The sequence below is a fragment of the Fusarium fujikuroi genome, chromosome FFUJ_chr10, assembly GCF_900079805.1.
Source record: "Fusarium fujikuroi IMI 58289 draft genome, chromosome FFUJ_chr10".
Classification (NCBI taxonomy): Eukaryota; Fungi; Ascomycota; class Sordariomycetes; order Hypocreales; family Nectriaceae; genus Fusarium; species Fusarium fujikuroi.
This window is the reverse complement of record NC_036631.1, coordinates 360,671-381,944: the sequence shown is the minus strand read 5'-3', so window position 1 is coordinate 381,944 and position 21,274 is coordinate 360,671. Positions and strand designations below refer to the sequence as shown.

Below are 21,274 nucleotides of genomic sequence, written 5' to 3'. Positions count from 1 at the left end.
CGTAGTGTTCGCAGGTGAGACGGTGAGTGTGCACGGTTGTGATGGAGAGCCGGTAATTGATAACTCTGTTGTAAGCACTAAATAGACCGCTGGACCACGAAAAGCATTAAGAAATATTAGAACCACTATCAAAAATGGAATGGATTTAGGCGGGTTCAGTATAGATCGTATGATTTAGGCAAATTTAACATAATTTTAGCCTGTCTTTAGACCAGTCTTTGGCACTTGTAGCTCAAGGTCGGGAGATTTCTACGCATGGAGCTCCTCTTCCAGCGGGTCTAGCGCGCCGACTGCCTACCAGATCTAGGCACCAGGCCCATTTACAGGGGTTGCTCTAGTGCTGAGCAGAAACTTATAAGGCGCTCAAGCATCCAACGACTTCAAAATCGCTTCAACTCAACTTCACCAATCTCCTCTCATCTTACCTCAATCATCATGGCTTCCGACGACTCAAGACTCGTCACTGAGATATGGGACAACATTTGTTCTTTTCTCACACCGCCTACCCTGTCAAATCTCCGTCTCACGTCTCACAGACTCAATGACATCGCGCGACCATGGAAATACAGAAGCTTCCGTCTCGAAGCATTCGCTCCGTCATCAGTTGAGCGATTTATCCAGATCGCCAAGATCCCCGAACTACGCAGCTTAGTCCGTGAAATCACAATTGATACGCGCATTGACTTTGACTTTGAGTATCTCTGCAACGACTCATTCAACTTCCCAATAGCCTTCATGAATGCGCTCCCCCATTTACGCTTCTTCACCAACGTTACAGCGCTTCATATTCGCTTCGAAGAGCACTGTGGCGAAGATGATCGTTACTACCAAAGTATTGAAGAAACGTTTGAGTTTCGGTACCGAGTCCTTGATACTATTCTTCACTGCGCCTCGGGTTTGTGGACGCTGGAGAAGCAGATCAAGATCGATGAGGTGATGGAGGGGTATCTCTATTTTGAGGACGATGAGCAACTGGACTATAGTGATCAGGATCTTGAGTTTACTCACGACAAGCCGTTCCCTCTGAAGGAGCTGACGATCACGCATCTTGCGGATTATGATGACCCCAATCTCAATGTCTCTGAGGCTTGGAAGAGGATAATCTCTCTACCAAGTCTCGTCGACTTGAGGCTTTTCGTCACAACAGAGGAGTGCGACGCTTCACCTGAAAGTACGATTCACTATGTCGAGAAGTACGATTTCTTCGGCAACCTGCACAACTCATGGCTCTCACCTAACATCACGGATCATTTGCGTGTACTGTCCTTGTACTTCAAAGACTATTGGGGCTGGTTTCCCATTATGGATTTTCGAAACATTGGGGAAGACTCGCCATTCCCTCAACTCAAGGTTCTTACGCTTGGGAACTACGTCTTCACTCATGAGTGGCAGATCGAGTGGTTTGCGAAGCTCGGCAAAGAGAATGGCAGCCGGGGGTTGGTAGAATTGTATCTTGATGATTGTCCGATTCTGTATCATGCTCGTCAGCTTCGTATCGGAAACGATGGGTATGCCGATCATACAGCCCATACAGCGCAAGGTGGTACAGGACGAGGATGGAACCCTATCAAGCGCGACTTTCCGATCCGATGGCATCAGATCCTCTCCCAATGGAGGGATTCAATGAAGGGGCTGAAGACACTCCGAGTTGGTCATGGATGTTGGTGGGATTGTCCCAAGGATACTCGCCAGGCGATTCTAGAAGACTCTGATTACAAGGACATCGACTTGCAAGCTATGGATCACCGCCTCACGCGAAACCAGCACCGAGACTTTGCCTGTCCTGCCCCTACTGACGAAGAGTACTGGGACAGGGAGAACACCTGGGTTTCTGAGAAGCATAGATATGGCACGGGTATTGATGATCAGAGAACGAGTCGAATGCAGTACATCGAGTACAATTGTGGTCTCGGGCCTTCTCCGTGGTTGGAGAAGAATTCGCGGTATGACTGTGATGAGGAGGGGTTTGCGCCGGAGAAGGGGACGTTGGAGAAGGATAATGCTGCGTGGGATATGATTATGGCTGCTACTCGAGCGAGACGTCAGGGTCTTACTGGTTGAGATTTCGGAGTTTAGCGTCATTGGGGTTATAGCTGGATATGTACAGGTGATGTGCATTAGGACATCATAGTGTTCAGGAGATGAGATTTATTTACATCATTTCTTTGTTCGGAGAACATTTTTGACTTGAAATGAGCTCCGCTGCTGTTTAGTAACTCTAATCGTCAGAACATTGGAACTTCTTGAGTTCAGTTTTGTGTGGAAAGAGAGATATACTTTGTTCACACTTTACACTCTGAGCTCAGAAACGTGAGTTTGGATGGCCCTTCTTATCAATAAAGCATTCCCCATTCTTCTAGAAGCTCTTCATGCATAACAACAGCACCTGCTGAAACAGCTAAGGTATGTAATTTGTGGCCTACTATAGCCAATCTCTCATCAATGCTCCCGTCGCTGATAAACCGATGTGTTCTGCCGGCTGCTGACAGTGCCATCCAATCGAACTTCTCGCTGTCACCTGACCTCAAACAAAACGCTCCCTAAGTCTAATCTAACTTTAGGCTCACCTCATAAATAAGCATCGCCTTCGGCCCAGCGCTTCCTCGCCTCATCAACACTAACCCACCGCAACCATGTCCTCTCCCAGCAAAGCCCCCCGGCGCAGCGACATGATCCTCGCCATGAACGACCCCTACATGCAACAAATCGTCGACAGCACCAAGACCTACGAGTTCCGCAAGTACAATATGACCGGCATCAAGCGCATCTGGTTCTACCGCACTGCTCCCCACTCCGCCATAACTCACATTTGCCCCGTCAACGAAGCCGTCACGAGAAACTCCGGCGACGCGCCGCTGCCTGAAGATGGGCTGGGAAACAAGGAGTACAATGAAAAGGACGCTGATTACGAGGGCTATGATTTTGCGTATCGCATTAATGCGGTTTATGAGATTCAGGCGGAGGGTGGGGCGGGGCATTACTTGGGCGATGATGAGGGATGAGCATGGTATGAAGGTTGCGCCGCGGGGAAGAGTCAGGGTCCCCGAATCGATGATTGAGCAGTATCGCTTGGAGGACCAGAAGAAAGTTCTGTGAGGGGGGATGGGGAATTAGCAGTATAGGAGGTTGTCACTTTTGCTTGTGAAATCGACATGCAGGCGAATACAAACATTGAGATCTTGTTCTAAGACTTCTGAAATGTGACTGTCAGCTATATTTACGTTCTTTGGGGCAATATTATACCCCGAAGCTGATCTATATCTTTAAACTGTAAACTACTCGCAACTCCAGAGTCTTCCCCGGTATCCAGCTCTTAAGACTCTATGTTATCAAGTTCCTTGTCTATGAAGCCATATCTGCAAGGCTATCCGCTGCTGTTCTACTTTCAGGACGTACCTACACTTACAGACGCGCCTGGTCCGCTAACAAAACGTGTCCGTACAACTTGCGCCACTGCAAGTTGAAGCCTATGACGTTCGCCATGTGTTCCTGGCAATGTTCTCCAGATCCACCAACACATGCCACTGTATCACTACCTCTTTGGGCCCTGACAAACGCTCACATTGGTCGAAGCACTTACATCCCTCAAGTTAATGGACTTCCCTTCCAGGCAGCTCACTCGAGCAGCGACTACATTGACTAAATTGGCACCGATCTGACAGTGCTGGATATTGTTCACTTGTCTTGATGTGTTACACTGCCAGATCAGGAGGAGAATCTCCCGACTAAGAGAATTCGTTCTCTCCAGCTCGGGAGTTTTGAAACTCTACTTTCTACAAACCCGGCAAGACTCTTGAGCTGAGATATTCCTTTAATATCTCATCTCATTCTTCATCAACTTACATCACAACCCTTCTACTTCCATCACAACACTTCTGCTTTTATCCCTTCACTTCTGTCAACTATGACCAGAGCACTTCGGCTTTCATCAACATCTCACTTTCTATCAACTTACACAAGAGCACTTCCACCCTCATCACCTTCCTCTCCATCAATCACTTTCCCTCTTTCTATTAACAGCAAGTCTTACCATCAGAGACAACTCTCATCACCATCTCACGCTTTGTCACCTCACAACACGACACTCCGACTCTTAGCATCAACGAAAACACTTATCATCAACAACTCTACTATCCCTCACCATGCTCTCGTGGTTTACCACCAAGAAGACCGTTGTTCGCAACCGCGAGCTCGGTCCCGGCGGTGTCCACCTCAAGGACTACGGCATTCCCGGTCGTATCAACCTTGTCGAGGCCCTTTCTGACATGGCCGAGGAAGATGATCGGGCCTCTGATCATCTCGATGACAATGATGTCTGGATCGACTTGGATGCCCAGAAGGACACCATCAAGGCCGCCCTTCAGCCCAAGTCTAACGTCAAAGTCAAGTCTGACGTCCAAGTCACTGTCGAGGCAACTGACGAAATGGTCAATGAACTTCAAGCTTGCATCATTGACGATTACTGGACTGAGGAGGGGATTCAACGCCGAGCTGTGGCCGCTCTCAATGACTCGGTTGTGAACTGGTTGGAGGGCATTGACGAGTCCAACGACACATCTGAAGATGAGCACTCGGTCTCCTCAAAGGAGTCTTTTGGCGCCAAGGCCAACATCTACCAGCTCCCCAAGTTTGAGACCTTCCAGAAGACCAAGTTCAACGGTCCCGTCTTTGACAATGAGAAACGTCTTACTGCTTACAACGACCGCATCCTTTCCTCCGCAGTCTTCTAGGGAAAAGTCGGCGAGGAATCTGACGACGATATGCCCACTTTCTTCAAGCTGGGCAACTAGATGTTTTGCGATCTTGGGACTGTTTTGTGTCTGAGGTTGTAGCATATGACGCTCCCTCAAAAAGAAATTCTTGTCGAGACAATTGTTCTTGTTCACGGTACAGGATTTGCTTTAAGCTTTGGAGTTGCAGCATGGTAATGCTCCTTCAAGAATATTCTCTCGGCCGGTACAAGATGGTGGAAGACTACATGAGGTGTTATGGGATCTGGTATATGTCTGGGATAGTCTCCTGAGAGGGATGTCCATTGGGATAAGTAAGCTAGGTCTAGGTATTGGCAGAGGTAGTCTGGCATGAATTGAGTAATAGTATTAAATCCTGATCCCAACATGCAATTGTGACAGGCAAACCCCCCTTTTTTTTTTGCCGATATTACTGTTTTATGCAACATCCTGCATAAAACTCGCACGTACCTCGGATGACACCCAAGGATTCACATTTGACAACGGGTCGTTTCCTCCGTCTATCATGGTCCATGCCCCGTCAACCGTCACATCCAACGGTCGAGCAATGCCGGGGTAAATGATGCGACCGTTGAAACTAAATTTCTCTAGTCCCATTACGTGTCAATTCCCCCTTGTCAAAGTTCTCAGGGATTTTGTTCTGCAGCAACGCCGAAAGTCTGTTCTAGGCAGGCAAATGGGGGAAAAAACATCATGAGCGTAGCAGGGGAACCGAGCTGTTGGCTCTAGCAGACAACGTGCTTTAGTGTTGCAGGGCTACGACGTTGAGATGCATGGCACCCTTGGCTTTTGCGGGAATTAGGCATGTCAGTAGCTTTCGCTCCGCTTGACCTGACAGTGGACGAGCTATTATCAGTCGAGCAATCACAGCAAGCGTTTCAGGGGATCCTGATCTGCATTGTGTCATCCACTTAGCCGGATCCTTTGGTTGCTTTTGGATGGAGCAGCGTAGTATTTTCGTAACCATGTTGACTGCGCCCGAAGTGGGTATACGACCCGTGTCCTTGGTCCAGGGGTCTTCAGCACATGTCATTCAAGACCGTGGGCCATGGTATGATTGCAGTCTCGCTTGCTAACTCTTAATGCAAGTCAAGTATGGTGAATGTTACTCTGCATGACTCCACGCGTACGTCTTGTCACCAGAAAACCGCCGGGTCTTATCACATCACCCATGCGCATGCCGGCATTGCCATCGAATCACACCAAGCAACGGGTCATCACGTGCCGAGCTAGCAAGCAGGAAAACGATATCAGACAAAAGGACAAACACCCTGGGGGCAGAGCTGTTGGGTGGTTTATCACATCCTTGCAGGCTTCACTTGTTAGAGCCCCTTGCCCGTTGTAGCCGTTATGGAGTCGTCCCGAACCGATGCTGCCGTCGTCAGTTCATGGTCCGTTCACCGCCGCGGCAATCGAGAAAAAGAACATAAATCCTACGGTGGCGCAATTCCTCGTGGGAAGCTCTGGGTAGATCCGTTATCCAAGCTTCTTCTTCTTCATATTCACATACACATACACAATGCCTCACAAAGACTTGCCCATTAGACCTCTGGTCCGTGCTTTTGACCCCGTTGGTCCAGATACTCTTGGGCCGCCAGACCTTGACTTTGCTTCTCTGTTTAGAGAGCGAAATGTCCCTGAAGATGCTCCTCTGACGCTGTATCCTGAGCAGCTGAACGTGCCATGGCATACTTCTCTCCCATGGACAAGGCAGTCCAAGTGGTGGGTACAGGGTGAAGCAGCTGGACGGGACTTGGTGAATCGGATCAGTGCCGACAAGGCGTCTGAGAGGGGAGCTCTACCTGTGGAGTTTATGGATGAGCGCCGAAAGGGAAAGATTGACGAGCTCGTCGAAGATGCGGTTTCATGCGCTGTTTACCTATACCCATCATCGTCGCCAACGCGAATAGAGCTGCTAACTCAGGCTCTTTTGCTTCTATTTTTCCACGATGGTATGTTTACACCCTACTCAACGTTGATCTCGCTAACACGTATCAAGATGTTATGGAGCGCGGTGCAACACAAGATGTAAGTTCAACAGACAATATGCTCTTACGGAACTGACACCCTTTAGGATGCAACAGTTTGTGATGATTTCGTAACCATGATACCCAAGAACAAACACATGAAACGATACTTCGCAGAGGTCCTAGAATGCGATCCCATTCTTGGACCTGGTCTACTTCGAGCTATCGGACTGTTTGTCAATGCAGGTCGTAAGAAGTCACCGTTCAAGCAAGATAAATACGCAACGTTAGCCGAGTACTTGGACTACCGCCGCCACGATATTGCTAAGCCGTGAGTTCCCGTCCCCAAATCCCGTCAGTATATACTAACCACGTTCAGTTTCATGATCGCTGCTATTCGATTTGGAAGCGGTGTTCGCCAGACGCCCGAGGAAACCGCTCCCTTTGCCGAGCTAGAAGACCTCTACGTGCAGCACTCCATCCTCATAAACGATCTCTACTCCTACGATAAAGAGATGTACGAGGCGCGCACCATCAACGGCTCTGTCGTCAACGCAGTACACGTCATTGAAAAACTCATGTGTGTGCCGCCGCATTTGGCAAAGACTATCACTAGAACTATGAGCTTCGACGTCGAGAAGAAGTACTACGCCGAGTCAGAGAGGTTCATGCGTGATCCTGCGTTGAACGACAAGCAGCGTACTTATGTCATTGCGCTATTTGATTGTTTGACTGGGAATCTGTTTCACCATGCTACGTTGGGAAGATATTCTCGATATGCGGAGTATGTTTTTGACTGCAAGACTTAGAGATGGTTTGAATTGTTCATAGCTAGCATTGCATTGTCTTTCAATAACAGCGTATACGATTTCTTTCTTCTGACACTTGCCTCGGTCTTGTTTGAGTGTATTCCTTGAGTGTCGCCTTGACAAGGATGGATGATTCCAAACCTTCGGGACATCCCAAAGGTGTCAGAACTAAACGAGTATCAGTGCAACTTCATGCCCAACCCGACTAGAAAATAAGTGCATGCAACGTCACATCGCGAGTAAACATCACCGGCTCACCGTTTCACCTCCAACCGTAGTTCGAACCAACAAACCAGTCGCATCACTTGTCATATCAACAAAGTTCATCCGGGGAAAGCTTATTCATCCTCCCTGAATTCAAATACCCTCAGACTTTCGCGTACGTACATGCCCCGAGCCGGGTGAAGGTTATCGTCTGATACGACGATCACATCCCGAAAATGGAACACTTATCAATAAATCCATGTCGATAGCAACCCCTGGACATTGCTGACATATTTCTGGGGTAATCATGAAGAGCGACTCCGCAGAATATGTATAGTATGCTCTAAACGGATAAGATGTGATACACCAATCATCGGACTCCCGTATATCCGTGGGTGAAGTGCTTCACCGCCTGTTGGCTGTGTTACGAAGAGGCTGGGCTCGTGCGTACGGCTTGGCTCCGATTGAAGAAGCGGGAATAGAGGACTTGACTAGTTATAACCGAACGCAAGCTACTGAAGGTTTGGGAATGGTGTCCGAAGAGTAGAGCCGCGTGTAGTGGAATGATGTTAACATTGGAGAGCTAGTATAGGATCCTGGTATAGCTACAACTAGAAACAATCGCTAAAGGAGCGGTATGATAACAGAACCAACACCCAACACCATCGAAAGTCAAACTCCCACTATCAACATCCCAGCAGTTAAACGAATGACAACATCCTTGCCATACTAGTTCGATCCTACACTGGTCTTCAAAGACCCATGAAGACGCAAAAGCGGATTCTCAATCCCACTTCCAAGCGCATCGAATCCCCGCGTATCATCACTGTTGATCTGAGCTCTAATCAAATCCCCCAAGCGCTGACGCAATTCTGGCGTAAGCTTGCCATCAGTCACTGCTAGACCGCCTACGAAGTCGCTCAGCATGTTCATGAGAGGATTGAGAGATGCTTTCAGGCTGAGCTTCAGACCGAGTGTCTCGAGGAGGTCGTTGACAATGTCGAGGAGTTCTTTGACGAGCTCTTCAACGAGATTGAGAACGTCGGCGCGTTGATCGCTGGTGAGTTTGAGGTTCTTGGTGGTGGAGAGTCTAGTTAAGGCGCCAGAGACGGCAGCGCGGATTTGAATGATTTCTTTGATGGCGTCTGTGGTGCCTTTGTTGCGAGTCTCTGTTCCGGCTTGAACTCTGAGGAGTGTTCCATCTGATAGTGTTAGCACATATTGAGCTCATGGACAGTAGGACACATACTGATTCTGTCACCTCCGGTGGTGATTTGAGCAACAAGACTATCCAAGGAATGGATAAGATCCTGGCCGTTCTTGAAGCCGGTCGACGAAGACTTAAGCAACCTCTTGAAATGAGTCGTCTTGGGCTTCTTTCCAGACTTGGTGTGCTTCGCCGACGCCTTAGCAGAAGTTTTCTTCGATGTCTTCTTCTTGGGCGTAGCTTTGGGGAACCGCTTGACTTTTACATTCGTGGTGGCGGTTTGCCCTGCCTTCTGCTCAGCGCGAAGAGCGTCAAGGTCGACTTTGACACTAGGAAGTCCATTGTATGGAATAGTGTCTATATGATGAGATGATTTCTTGACGAGGGCTGTGCCTGAAGCTGGTGCAGCAAAAGCGCTGCTCACGAGAGCTGCAGCGGCGATGAAGAAGATTTTCATGATGGAATTTTGGACGATATAGTAGACAATTTTGTTCTGCGTGGTATGAATATCTTGGTCCGGTACGAAGGCGAGTCGCAGACATTTATAAAATTCCTTATGGCCTGAAAACTCAGAACAAAGTTGGGATTTGCCTCATCCGACAGTTGAAGTTATCGCATATTGTCGATCTTCTGATCAATCAACCATCATATCATGAGATGACATAGCATCGTCGTTGAACCAACGATTTATTCAGAGCCACTGACGTGAATTGCGTTCTTGCATGAATATCTGCTATGGGTTTAGGAGTTTACAGTTTGGGGCTGGTATGAAGTTACCGCGAAGAGATACTGTGGCTTGCTGATCATGCCTAAAGCCCCAGCAATCAAGATTGAGAGGGTCCATCGACAGATCCGGACATTTTTGTGTCGGCAATCAGTGCGTCAGTTCCTGATGTACATGGTAGACCCGCGAATCATGGCACAGAAGTGACTGTCTAGACTCAGGCACCATCGTGGTCCTTTGGACCCTTCATAACTTTTGCCAAGCGAATGACGTCGCTAGAAGTCTGGTGTCAATGAATTTGTGTATGATCAACCAACATCTGTAAGGCTATGATGAATCCTACCTTGCTTGAATGTGTAATACTCAATAGACCTGCTTTGTCTCATTCCTGATTCTCTCATGGTATCCAAATTCGACTACCCAAAATCAGTGCGTTGCAATGACACGGAAGGACGTCTTAACAGGAGCCGTTCAGCAATAATGTCGCAAATGCGTTAAGACCCAATCAGATAGGAATGATATTAAAACTCCATGCTCGAGTGTCATAATACATATATAGTTAGACGTCTTAGGAGAAGCATTGAATAAATTCATTCCGTGAGTGAGTGCAGGGTAACAATTCCATCCGAGGTGGCCCACTAACCCCACCACCTCGGAGAAGAAAAACACGTCTCCACAACATTAAAGCAAAAAGCAAACATCGCGAAGGACGTGCGCAGAGCAAAAGAAAGGGTCTGGCCGGGGATTGAACCCGGGACCTCTCGCAAGCAATGCTGTAGGGTTTTCCCTAAGCGAGAATCATACCACTAGACCACCAGACCGGTCAAGTTCTGAAGAACTTGCTGTGGATTACTGGTTTCCGTGGCACAAAATTATAATCATGAACTGTAACAGAAAGAAGTAAGAAAACCAAATAACTCAAGACTTAATAATAACTATATCGCTCGTCTCTTTCAAAAGCGCTTTGTCCTAGTGCTTAGCAGAGACGTGCATTTCGTTACATAAAAAGTCTCGCATGCGTCTCAGGTTTGTTTTCTCCATTAGAGTGCATAAACCTAATGGCACCACGTGTCAATCACCAGATGTAACGCTTACGCCAAGGGACACAAGTTTCTTGTAATTAAATATTCATTTCAACAAGCTATATACATTGGAAAACACAGTGATTCATCACACTGAAACTCATCTACATCTTAGGATGAACCTGTGTGACGTATGTAGAGAGTCCTTTTCCTGGACGGCCGCTAATAAGCGTGATCCCTCCCTCCCCAGTTCAAAGAGCCACCATCTTACTCAACGAGACTGGATGCAGGCAGTTGAACAGGGCTGCAATGTCTGTACCTTGCTGCACGATGCGCTTCAACCTGGAGTCGCTGCTCGCCTCGAGAAGCTTGATCTCGAAACCCGGAAGAACATAGCCTGGCCTTTGGAAGAGTCTCTCGATTCTTTCCTGATATGGATAAAGCTCGCTATTTCTCATGAGTCTCCAAGTGTCGGGATCTGTTTAGAATTCAATGCTGCAACGAAAGGTTCGGAAGGCCCGTTCCGAGAATCAACAAACGTGATTCTTGTGCAGCTGGATCTTGACCATGGCTCTGTCGCGAGCCCTGTGTCGTTGCGAGTGAGTCCTTCGAGCGACTCGCGTACTGCTTGGGGTCTGATGAAACATTGGATCAGTCAATGTAAGCAAAAACACCTAGACCGCGGTCTACGGGCTGGTGTCGCAGGACTATGGTACCCAACTCGACTACTCGATTTGGGACACCCCGAATCAACAAGCACGCCACGGCTCATTGAGACAGCTTTCAGCTTACCAAAAAGCCCTTACCTAACGCTCAGCCACTGCTGGGGGAAGAAGCAACTGATCTGCGCCACGAAAGAAAATCTGCAAAGTCTGTATAGCGGCGTCTATAATCTACCGCAAACATTTCAAGATGCCGTCGTTGCAACGAGGAACCTAGGATATCGTTACCTGTGGATAGATAGTCTATGCATCGTGCAAAATGACCAGGAAGATTGGGCTAGAGAAGCAGCTCTGATGCACAGAGTGTATACCGAGGCAGATTGCAACCTTGCCGCGGCAGCGTCACGAGACAGCAGTGGAGGATTGTTCTTCAGACGCCAGGGATTGTACGGCCAATGTGTCGTGAAGAGCGTGCGAGGAGACGTCATTGACATCTTTGCTGACCAAGACCTATTCCTGAAGGAAGTCAACCGCTCCCCTCTACAGACGGTGAGCGATTCCCCTAATTTCGTAACAGCGTCCTTTTGATCAGATTCTGACAATCACCCAGCGTGCATGGGTGTATCAAGAGTGGCTGATGTCGAAAAGAACAATCCACTTCGCCAAAAGCCAGGTCTTCTGGGAGTGCGATCATCTTTGCGCTTGTGAGGTGTTTCCTGACGGGCTTCCTAATATCATCAGACACGACGGAAAAGCGAAGTTTGCAGAAGACCTTGACAGCGCAAAAAATCTGTTGAGCCGAGATATGAAAGTAGATACAAGTCGTATTCGTCCAGACCCGTTTCAGCTTTGGTCAGGCCTCGTTACCCACTATACCTCTCGCGACATGACAAAGTCGAATGATCGATTGCCCGCCTTATCCGGTATCGCGAAATGGCTACAGCCGCATCTCGGAAATCCTGGATACCTGGCTGGTATTTGGAACAACAGCGACATTCATCGCCAGCTCGCGTGGTACACATACAATACCAAGTATCCAAGGCCGCAATACAGAGCCCCGAGTTGGTCATGGGCATCAATCGATGGCGGCACATTTTGGTCAAATGCGCCTGCCATATTTACTCCCCAGTCAGAGATTATCGACATCTCGACCACTCGTGGCAGCAGTGATCCCACAGGACCAGTCACTGGCGGTCATATCCTGATCAAAGGCAATATGGGCCGTGTACAAATCATTGATCACGAGTCGCGCCCGGTTCTGCGCAGAGAGGACGATGTAACAGAGAGCTATAGGCGGTATGTTACGTTCCGCGGATTTGATATCAGCGGCCTCCAGTTTGGCCTGTACTACGTACTGCACCTTGGCACAGAGACCATCCAACCCCGTAAGATATACTCCTCATCTTCGGGGGAGGACTACTTTTCCGCTACATATTTAGTTCTTAGACCTGTTAGTGGACAGCACGGGGCCTTTGAGAGATGTGGGCTTGTCGACGAGTGTTATCCTGTTGACGGCGCACATCGAACACTGACAGACAAAGGACCACGGAGTAGACAAAATATACCTTGCGAAGAGTATGTTGAGCATGAAGGGACTTACAGGATCCGTATAGTCTAGAATCTGAAGCATGGGGTTATTCATACGCAAAGGCATAGTAATGATAAGAGCAGCCAGGATAGCTCAGAGCTAAGACGACAGCTCAATAGCATGTCTTGCTTGCTAACCAACATTTTACTAGCGCAAGGGATATGCGGTAGAGCTCCCGGGGAAGATATCAAAAGTGGGCATGAGGTTTTGGGGACTAGGCGTTAGCAAAAACGGACCCCCCATTCTTGCAACATGTGGCATACGTAACTATACCACTAAGCGTTTAAGCATGTTGATACAAATCTAAAATAAAAAAAGTCTCAGAGGTATGGAAGTTCATGTTTATTTCTTAAACGAGGAATAGTTATTAATGAATATAAGACGAGATATAGGGATATAGCGCGCAGCATTGAATGCCGGGAGAGGATAAAACAAGCAAATCATTGGGTATACGAACTCTGGGCCTTAGATATGCAAGTATTTGTCTATCGGTATCATAGCAAACACCGAGATCCACATTACCGGATTTTATCACCCACGATGACATTTACAATCCAGCCAAGGATATAACCCAGATACCAAGCCGGATACCGATCCTCCAGTACCAAACGTGTCTCATCTAGACAATTATTACCAGGTAAATCATCACCTGCTCGCAGATCATGGCAGAAATTGCCCATTTCAGATATCCACGATCGATCTTCCCCGACCACCACAAACATCGCTCCGACAAAAGCAAGCCCCCAATCAAAACCCATATCCCTTGTGACAAATCGCACGAATCACAGTATCAGGACTTCCAATACTCACACGGCTGGAACTCTGTACTGCGGGGGCTCAACCGAAAAACTAACCTCAAAACGGTAATTTTAGTCTGATATTCCTTCTTCACCACCGAATTTATGGAGTTCGCGCAACGCCTCGTGGTCCTATACTAAGATTCGAGATCTGGAACGCTTGCTTGCGGGCGCAAGAGAATCTGGGGTATTACGTTTTGAGTTGACATTGGGGCTGTATCGATGATGCGCCTGTAGCTTTCTCGGAAGTCTGCCTATCAAAGTCGTTGGATCCGCGTTATACTACTCTCAATACAGCTGCTTCGTGTGTTTAACCGTTAGCTTTATTATGCGAATGGGGCGTTTCCCCGCAAACTTTGGGTTTACCGACGAGCTGTGCCTCGTGACATATACAAGTCGAGCACCTCGCTCTTCATTCTCCAAGATCGCCATGTTCAAGTGAATAGCTCTCATCAGAACATCGCAATGACTGAACATACACATAATTCCCAGGGCGAAGGCCATCTTCGGCCTCGCCTATCAAAGATCACCATGGTAGCCATGACCTTTGCCATTCTCAAGTGTGTCTCTCCCAACTTCTCTGCCCAAACCTCGTTCTGATGTGAAGTCCAGCACTTGGATCTGTCTAGCAGGAAGTCTATCTATCGTTCTTCCTTCTGGTGGATCTGTTGCATTCTTGTATGGCTTTATCTTCTGTGTCCTCTGTAATTTCGCGCTGGCGGCTAGTTTGGGTGAGTTGGCGGCGATTTGGCCGACTGCTGGTGGGCAGTATCATTTCCAGTGGGCATTGACTTCTGAGAAGTGGAGGAAGGTCATGGTGAGTTTTGCGATATGTGATTTCTGGGAGATTGTTGACGAGAACAGAGTTTTGCGGTTGGTTACATCAATATTTTTGGATGGCTGACCCTCGTGACGACTGAGGGTTTCTTCGCAGGTTTGTGATTATGCACATTTGAGAGTACAAAAATTAACATTTGTAGCACAATTCATCTCGGCAGCATGCGTCGTAGCATCCAACGGAAACTACGTTGTAGCAGCGTGGAAGACGTACCTTATCTTCATGGCCGTCCTCACATTCGGCACTCTCTCCATGACCTTCGGCAACCGAATCCTGGGTGCCTGGAACAATCTCGCCCGTGAGCATTCCGAATCCCCTCTCTGCGAGTTCCAACTGACTTTGTAGTGTACTGGTCCATTCTTAGTGTTTTTGTCGCCAGCGTCGTCCTTCTCTCGACATCCGACAAAACCGACCCCGAATTCGTCTTTGCGACATTTGCGAACGAAACAGGCTGGAATGACGGAATCGCGTGGATCTTGGGTCTTTTGCAGTCAGCGCTGTCACTTATCGGATACGATGCTGTGCTGCACATGACGGAGGAGATGCCGACGCCATCGAGGGATGCGCCTTTGGCGATGGTATACGCTGTTGGCGTGGGGGGAACTACGTAAGTTAAACACCGACTCAAACAACCGTAAGCTAACGGGAGGACAGCGGTACAATCTTCATCCTTGTTATGCTCTTCTGCCTCACCGACCTCTCCGGAATCGTCGCAACATCGACCGGCATGCCCATCGTCGAACTCATCCTCCAAGCAACCGGCAGCCGTGCCGGCACCACGTTCCTCACGCTCATGCTAGCAATCTGCTTCATCCATGGGACCAACGGCTCGATTACCAGCGCCTCCCGACTCCTATACGCGATGGCTCGTGATAAAGGTACTCTGTATCACGAGTACTTTAGCCACATCCATCCCAGGTGGGAAGTGCCTATTAGAACTATTGTTCTTACCTGGGTGTTTAATGCGATCTTTGGATTGTTGTATCTCGGTCCGACTGTTGCGTTCAATGCGTTCATTTCGAGCTGTACGATCTTGTTGAACATGTCCTATGCCATTCCGGTTGCGACACTTTTAATTCGAGGGAGAGATACTTTGACGAGGTTTCAGAGTGCAGATACGCCTTGGAGGTTTGGCAAGGTTCGAGGCCTGATCATCAATTACATTGCTGTTCTTTACGTCTTCATCACATCAATCGTAAGTCGTATCCTCCGTCAACACTACTAAGCTTACCCTTATTTAGTTCTTCTGTTTCCCGCCCGTTCTACCAGTCGACGCCAGCTTGATGAGTACATCCCCTCCTCTCCCTTGTTCCCCTAATTACAAGCTGACGACAGGTTCAGATTATGTCTCGGCTGTCATTGGCATCTTTGCCATTTTCCTGACAGGATACTGGGTCTTGTATGGGAAGAAGACATTCCAGGGCCCGGTAGGTTTCATTTCGTGCTTTCTTGGAAAATTACTAATGATTGTGATAGGATCTCGATGTAATTCTTGGAGAAAGACCGGACATTGCCGAAGCCACAGATGAGTTGGCGATGGAAGAGAAGAAGGTTGAGAGCCCAAGGGAGTGATATGCTGTACCATACGGTCCATACCGGGCTTTATATAGCTTGCATTTAATGACTTTAATGAACTTGAATGATGGGACTGCCCCCGACCAAACATCGCCTGTAATCGGCAGCGTATGCATCTTGTGCCGAAAGCTGTTGAGTTGGGTTAGCGGAAGCGCACTATCTTTCATTGGCTCATCAAATTCCAGCTCTCGTAGCGGATCGCTCCGCCCCAGGCCTAGCGAATCTGCTTATCGCCACTGACTAACAAAGTACAGTAACACATTGTTATCCGTAGCTTTGCCCTCCTCGGAACTGTACCGGAGCAATGTCATCTCAACGGTGACTCAATTCGACTGTGACAACTCAAGATCTTGTACTGTAGTGTCAGTGATCAACTACCGAGCCCTACCAACACCTGAACCGTCTTCAATACGACGTAGCCTCTCGGCCATGCGGAGTTGTAAAGCCGTCTCCAACAAATCACAATTTAGCTTACCAATTCCGCGGCTCCCGCTAAACCAATCTTATCACCGCGCCCTCTAACTTCTGCGGGGAAGCCCAGTTCACTTTCACTTCAATTCTTATCATCAATCGCCTGAGCACGTTTTTTCTATTCTCAAACAGCCCCATAAACTTGCTCACACCCTATATAAACTCACCATGGAGGAGCCAGAATCAAGTGCCAGGTCCACCGCCAAACGGAAGCTCCCCGTCAGATCGAGATCCGGATGCTTGACATGCCGGACCAAACACGTAAGTCGATTTCCGGACGGCGGATGAGCGCGACTGATAAGGAATAGCTGAAATGCGATGAAGCAAAGCCAGAATGCCAGGTTTGTATAACGCGAGGCGTTCAGTGTGGAGGGTATCAACGCGGTTTGAGATGGTCTACCAAACATGAAAAACCAGCGGAACTCGCCGACCACAAATTCCGAACATCACCAAAGCAAACCTGCGGTACCAAGAAGCGACGCGGTAGACCGCCAAAACGACAACTAGACACTACATCTACTGCATCTTTCACCACCACTGGTTCAGTTTATAGCTCTAACGATGCGAATCAAGGAGTTTTTGGCGAATTTATGTTGAACACACAGCCTTTGGAGACCCAACACGATGCTCAGCTCGTGGAATCTGAAATGAGTCCAACAGATGACTTCATATCTCAATTCCCCCTCGATCTTCCCGTCGAAGGTCTTCCGATGCCAGAGTTTGAATGGACGCATGACGCGCTGGATCTAACAACACCGACATTTGATAGCTTTTCTGATACGAGCACCGACCTCGCTCTATTCCCAGTGCAGCAGAATTTCTCAACATTATACGTTCCTCCACCGATAACAGATCTCCCAACTCAACTTGTTGAATACTGGTTTCGCGATATCTGTTCTTTGTGGTCGCAGTATGACTCACCGACAAACTCAAATCGCATGCTGGCGACTACTCTGTGGTCAACTTCGGAAGCTGTATCGACTAGTTTGCAGAGCATGTCATCCGCGTATCTCTCATCCAAGATGCCGCATATGAAGAAGACTTCTATCGCCATGATGAAGAATGCTACTGATGTCATCGAGGCGGAACTGCGCGTTGTCAAAGCATCACCGAATCTGGACACCGTGCCTATGGGTCTAATTTACGGGTTGTTCTGTATAGGCACTAGCATATGTTGGCTGAACGCAACCCAATTAGGCATACCGTTTCTCAGAGAAGCAAAAGCTCTTCTTCACCGGATAAACAAACAAAAACGGCGCCTGTCGGAGGAAGAGCGGAAGTTACTAAATATCTTCAACAAAAGCTGGACGTACTGCGAGCTACTACTCTCCGTCGTCTCAGATACGAATCCATATATAACATACGAAGCCGAAGAAGTCGAGGATATCAGCGCAGACGAATATCCAACGGCTGTACCAACCGAACCAGTCGTCGACGACATGCCGCATCCTTGGACGGGTGTTTCGAATACAGTATCACGACTTCTGACGCAGACGTTGAGACTCTGTCGTAATTACAGATATCACGTCAAACATCCTGGACCTTTTGCGACGCGCGATCACGCTACTGCGCTAAATATGATTGAAGAAGCCAAAACACTGGAGGAAAAGCTCCTAGGTTTGGACTTTGAGTCGGCTCCTGCGAATACGGAGACGGGAGACCAGAAAACACCATGTCGTCATCTAGTCAATGTCGCTGAAGCGTATCGTCTCGCTGGCCTTATCCATATCTACCAAACCTTTCCGGAGCTGGTGCTTCTCAGATTGCCTGACAATCTCTCCGGTCCACCAGATGCTCACATCCCATGGGAAGAATGCATCACACCACTAAGTCTCCGTCTCACAAAACTCATCGAGCAACTCCCCGCAGACTCAGGTAGTAAGATGACTCAACCCCTACTCTGCATCACCGCCAGCACCGGTCTACGCTTCGAACCCTCCGATACAACCTCCAGCCCCGAAACACAAGGCCCTCTTGCGACACCGACACCTTTTGACCTCGGAAGCACTGAGCATTGTGGGTTATCAGATTACATCGGGCAGCTCATCCAAGCGGACGAAGATATTGAGCGACTGTCTACTTCTACTGCTACGGAGTCGCGAATGAAGATTGTCGGGGCGAGGTGTTTTATAGTTGGGAGGCTTGATGCGTTGGAGGCGCTGCTACCGCCTCGGCCGATTGTTGTGGCGAAGACGTTGGTGCAGACGATTTGGAATGAGTATGATAAGGAGAAAACGGGTGCTGCGAGTGTGCATTGGATTGATGTCATGGAGGAGAATAACTTGCGGTCGTTGTTTGGATAGTGATAGCCAGAATGAGAACTCGAAATTGACACTAAAACTTCTTCTTACTATTCACCAGTCTTTATGTAGGAATCTGTTGAAGCCTGGCTTTCCAAAACGCGCAATATTCTGTTTCTACGGCCTCGCCACGAGACTGAGTAGCATTTATGCCATGGTCTCAGGTATCACTGTTGAGCTTAAACGTGTTGAAACTGAAGTCTCTATATTAACTCATGTTTCTATATACTCCGGCCAATATAAGCCCGAAAGTCCGAGATTATATACATCGAAAGTGACATCCCCATTATTTCCCAGTGATTCCAGAGGTCATCAATACCTCGTCAAAGTCACCGGCACTTAGATGGTTCCGAAACCAGCACTGGCAGCAAGACCAGTGACGGAAGACACAGGCTTAGCCTCAGCACCCTTTCCGCCGAAAGAGCTGAAGAAGCTAGAATCGGTACCAGACAGAGAACCAGAGTTATCATACTGGTTAACCTCGCAGACGTGGCCAACACCGCTGGAGCAAGCAGCGTTGGCGGAAGCATCAGGGCTGGCAAAGATGGCGCCGGTAGATCCCTCCTCGATAGCGGCCTTGACGTCCTGGAAGAGGTTGCCCTCGGCGAGAATCTTGGCTTGATCGCTGGTCTCGAAGGCGTGGCCGGAGTTGTCAGACCAGTAGTTGTTGACGGCGTGGAGGACGGTGTTTCCGGCGACCTTGGGGGCGCGGCCGGAGGTCTTGGTGATGTAGTTGTTCTTCATGGTGATCATCTGGTGATTGTCAGTATAAATGCGAAGATCAGGGATGGCTAGGGCTTGGGACTTACGTCGCTGGAACCGGTGAAGTACATGGACCAGTACTGGTGTCCGTCACAAGTAGCAGACCACTGGCTCTCGCCGTTGATGTGGTTGTTGGTGATGGAGACTCGGTTATCAGCGTTGGTGCCAAGGACGATGTGCTGTCGGCCGATGTTGGAGGTCGTGACGTGATCGATCCAAACAAGATCAGCTCCATCAAGGGTAATAGCGTCTCCGCCCCAAACATACTGAGGGTTCAGCTCAGTAATATGGATGTTCTGGATAATAATGTTCTTGGTTCCCTTGATGTAAAGACCCTTGCCCTTGATAACACCATTCGCACCAACACCAACAATCGACTTATCCGAATTGACGATAATCGGGTTCAAGCCCGCCTTATCGTAGCTAACATCGACCTTGGGGGCATCAGGCTGATAGTTGTTACACCAATCATCCTTGTTGATAGCCGTCTGGCAGCCCGAGCCTGTACCCCAAGGCACACAGGGGATAGGTTCGGACGCAGTGCCCTCGGTACCGGTGAAATCGAACTCCTGGTCGAGCAGGATGACGCGCGTGGTAGAGTCGCCAAGCATAGAGACCAGCTCATCGGTTGACTTGGGGTACGCGCCCTCGGCACTACCGCCGCCCGTGACTTCGGAGGCGAATCCCTCGGGGGTGCCGGTAACGCCCGCGGCGGAAACGTTGGAGACCAGCGCGGCGACGGCCACGGAGAGAAGAGAGAGAGACTTCATGGTGAAGAGAAACAAAAGAATGTGGGAAAGATAAACAAGAAACGAACGAATGAAGAGCAGAAAATGGAATAGAGAGGTGAGCTAGTGGGAAGGCATTGGTATATTTATCTCAGCCAGCTACTTCTCTCGCAGGCGTTACCGTAAGCGGCGGAGAATATGTCCTCCTAGAAATCTTCCAGAAAAAAATGGTCCTGTTTTGTTAACTTGAAACTTGAGACAGGCCGTATCGCGACCTAGCTGTTAGCATCCCGACGACGCCAAGAGTGGCTACAGATCATTATTGGCGGACTTTTGGCATCGCTGTTTTATTCCGTGGAACGTCGGCAGTATTTTGGGAATGTGAAACTTGAATGACATGGTTGAGCTTGGGATTAAAGGGTTAGTCTTTTGTGGGGAGCGTGTTTCAATGATGTGAGTTGAAACGGAGGGATCAAGCTTCTTTAGCTTGATGCCAAGTTTTGACAGAAGTGATGATGATCCATTTGTAAGACTGGCTGATAGTATTAAGCTATATCCTACTAAAACAATTGACTTGAGCCGCATTTCAAAACTGTCTCTACACTTTGTCGTCTGTCAATGGCTTTTCAGTAAGGATCGAGGTTGATGATTACGGAGCCGCATCCTGGTCAGAACAGTGGGCCAGTAGCAGGTTCACCAGCACGGGCATTTGTTTACGCACCACGGGATAGTGTTATGCTTATCCTGGGGGTGAAAGACGATGAAACCTGGGATAAATAAGGCTATTGGTTTCACATAAGAAGGAGCAATCAGCTCATGACTCTCGATGCTTTATATCGCTGACTTGAATGAGTCGTGGACTAAATGTG

At 48.5% G+C, this 21,274-nt stretch overlaps 9 protein-coding genes, besides 1 other annotated feature; 7 read left to right on the top strand and 2 right to left on the bottom strand.

Moving 5' to 3' along the window:
* Positions 1–435: 435 nt before the first annotated feature.
* FFUJ_10356 (uncharacterized protein) lies at positions 436–2,061 on the top strand (the record flags this gene model as incomplete). Its single annotated transcript, XM_023569129.1, has 1 exon — positions 436–2,061. One exon carries the CDS (start codon positions 436–438, stop codon positions 2,059–2,061), a length of 1,626 nt encoding a protein of 541 aa, XP_023436387.1.
* A 572-nt stretch (positions 2,062–2,633) lies between these two features.
* On the top strand, positions 2,634–3,002 carry FFUJ_10355 (uncharacterized protein; the record flags this gene model as incomplete). The annotated part of the gene is made up of 1 exon (XM_023569128.1): positions 2,634–3,002. The coding sequence occupies one exon, from the start codon at positions 2,634–2,636 to the stop codon at positions 3,000–3,002; it is 369 nt and encodes a 122-aa protein (XP_023436386.1).
* A 1,140-nt stretch (positions 3,003–4,142) lies between these two features.
* Positions 4,143–4,730, top strand: FFUJ_10354 (uncharacterized protein; the record flags this gene model as incomplete). The annotated part of the gene is made up of 1 exon (XM_023569127.1): positions 4,143–4,730. One exon carries the CDS (start codon positions 4,143–4,145, stop codon positions 4,728–4,730), a length of 588 nt encoding a protein of 195 aa, XP_023436385.1.
* A 1,540-nt stretch (positions 4,731–6,270) lies between these two features.
* Positions 6,271–7,527, top strand: FFUJ_10353 (uncharacterized protein; the record flags this gene model as incomplete). XM_023569126.1 has 4 exons in its annotated part: positions 6,271–6,703; positions 6,751–6,779; positions 6,826–7,049; positions 7,098–7,527. 4 exons carry the CDS (start codon positions 6,271–6,273, stop codon positions 7,525–7,527), a joined length of 1,116 nt encoding a protein of 371 aa, XP_023436384.1.
* Positions 7,528–8,460: 933 nt separating this feature from the next.
* On the bottom strand, positions 8,461–9,395 carry FFUJ_10352 (uncharacterized protein; the record flags this gene model as incomplete). XM_023569125.1 has 2 exons in its annotated part: positions 8,461–8,933; positions 8,981–9,395. 2 exons carry the CDS (start codon positions 9,393–9,395, stop codon positions 8,461–8,463), a joined length of 888 nt encoding a protein of 295 aa, XP_023436383.1.
* Positions 9,396–10,392: 997 nt separating this feature from the next.
* Positions 10,393–10,483, bottom strand: a tRNA (tRNA-Pro).
* A 485-nt stretch (positions 10,484–10,968) lies between these two features.
* On the top strand, positions 10,969–12,964 carry FFUJ_10351 (related to tol protein; the record flags this gene model as incomplete). XM_023569124.1 has 2 exons in its annotated part: positions 10,969–11,895; positions 11,957–12,964. 2 exons carry the CDS (start codon positions 10,969–10,971, stop codon positions 12,962–12,964), a joined length of 1,935 nt encoding a protein of 644 aa, XP_023436382.1.
* Positions 12,965–14,196: 1,232 nt separating this feature from the next.
* FFUJ_10350 (related to HNM1-Choline permease) lies at positions 14,197–16,141 on the top strand (the record flags this gene model as incomplete). XM_023569123.1 has 9 exons in its annotated part: positions 14,197–14,291; positions 14,344–14,548; positions 14,596–14,665; positions 14,712–14,867; positions 14,915–15,176; positions 15,224–15,764; positions 15,811–15,856; positions 15,911–15,996; positions 16,046–16,141. 9 exons carry the CDS (start codon positions 14,197–14,199, stop codon positions 16,139–16,141), a joined length of 1,557 nt encoding a protein of 518 aa, XP_023436381.1.
* A 642-nt stretch (positions 16,142–16,783) lies between these two features.
* FFUJ_10349 (uncharacterized protein) lies at positions 16,784–18,918 on the top strand (the record flags this gene model as incomplete). XM_023569122.1 has 2 exons in its annotated part: positions 16,784–16,876; positions 16,924–18,918. The coding sequence occupies 2 exons, from the start codon at positions 16,784–16,786 to the stop codon at positions 18,916–18,918; spliced, it is 2,088 nt and encodes a 695-aa protein (XP_023436380.1).
* A 336-nt stretch (positions 18,919–19,254) lies between these two features.
* Positions 19,255–20,447, bottom strand: FFUJ_10348 (probable pectin lyase precursor; the record flags this gene model as incomplete). XM_023569121.1 has 3 exons in its annotated part: positions 19,255–19,668; positions 19,725–20,179; positions 20,231–20,447. 3 exons carry the CDS (start codon positions 20,445–20,447, stop codon positions 19,255–19,257), a joined length of 1,086 nt encoding a protein of 361 aa, XP_023436379.1.
* Positions 20,448–21,274: the final 827 nt, after the last annotated feature.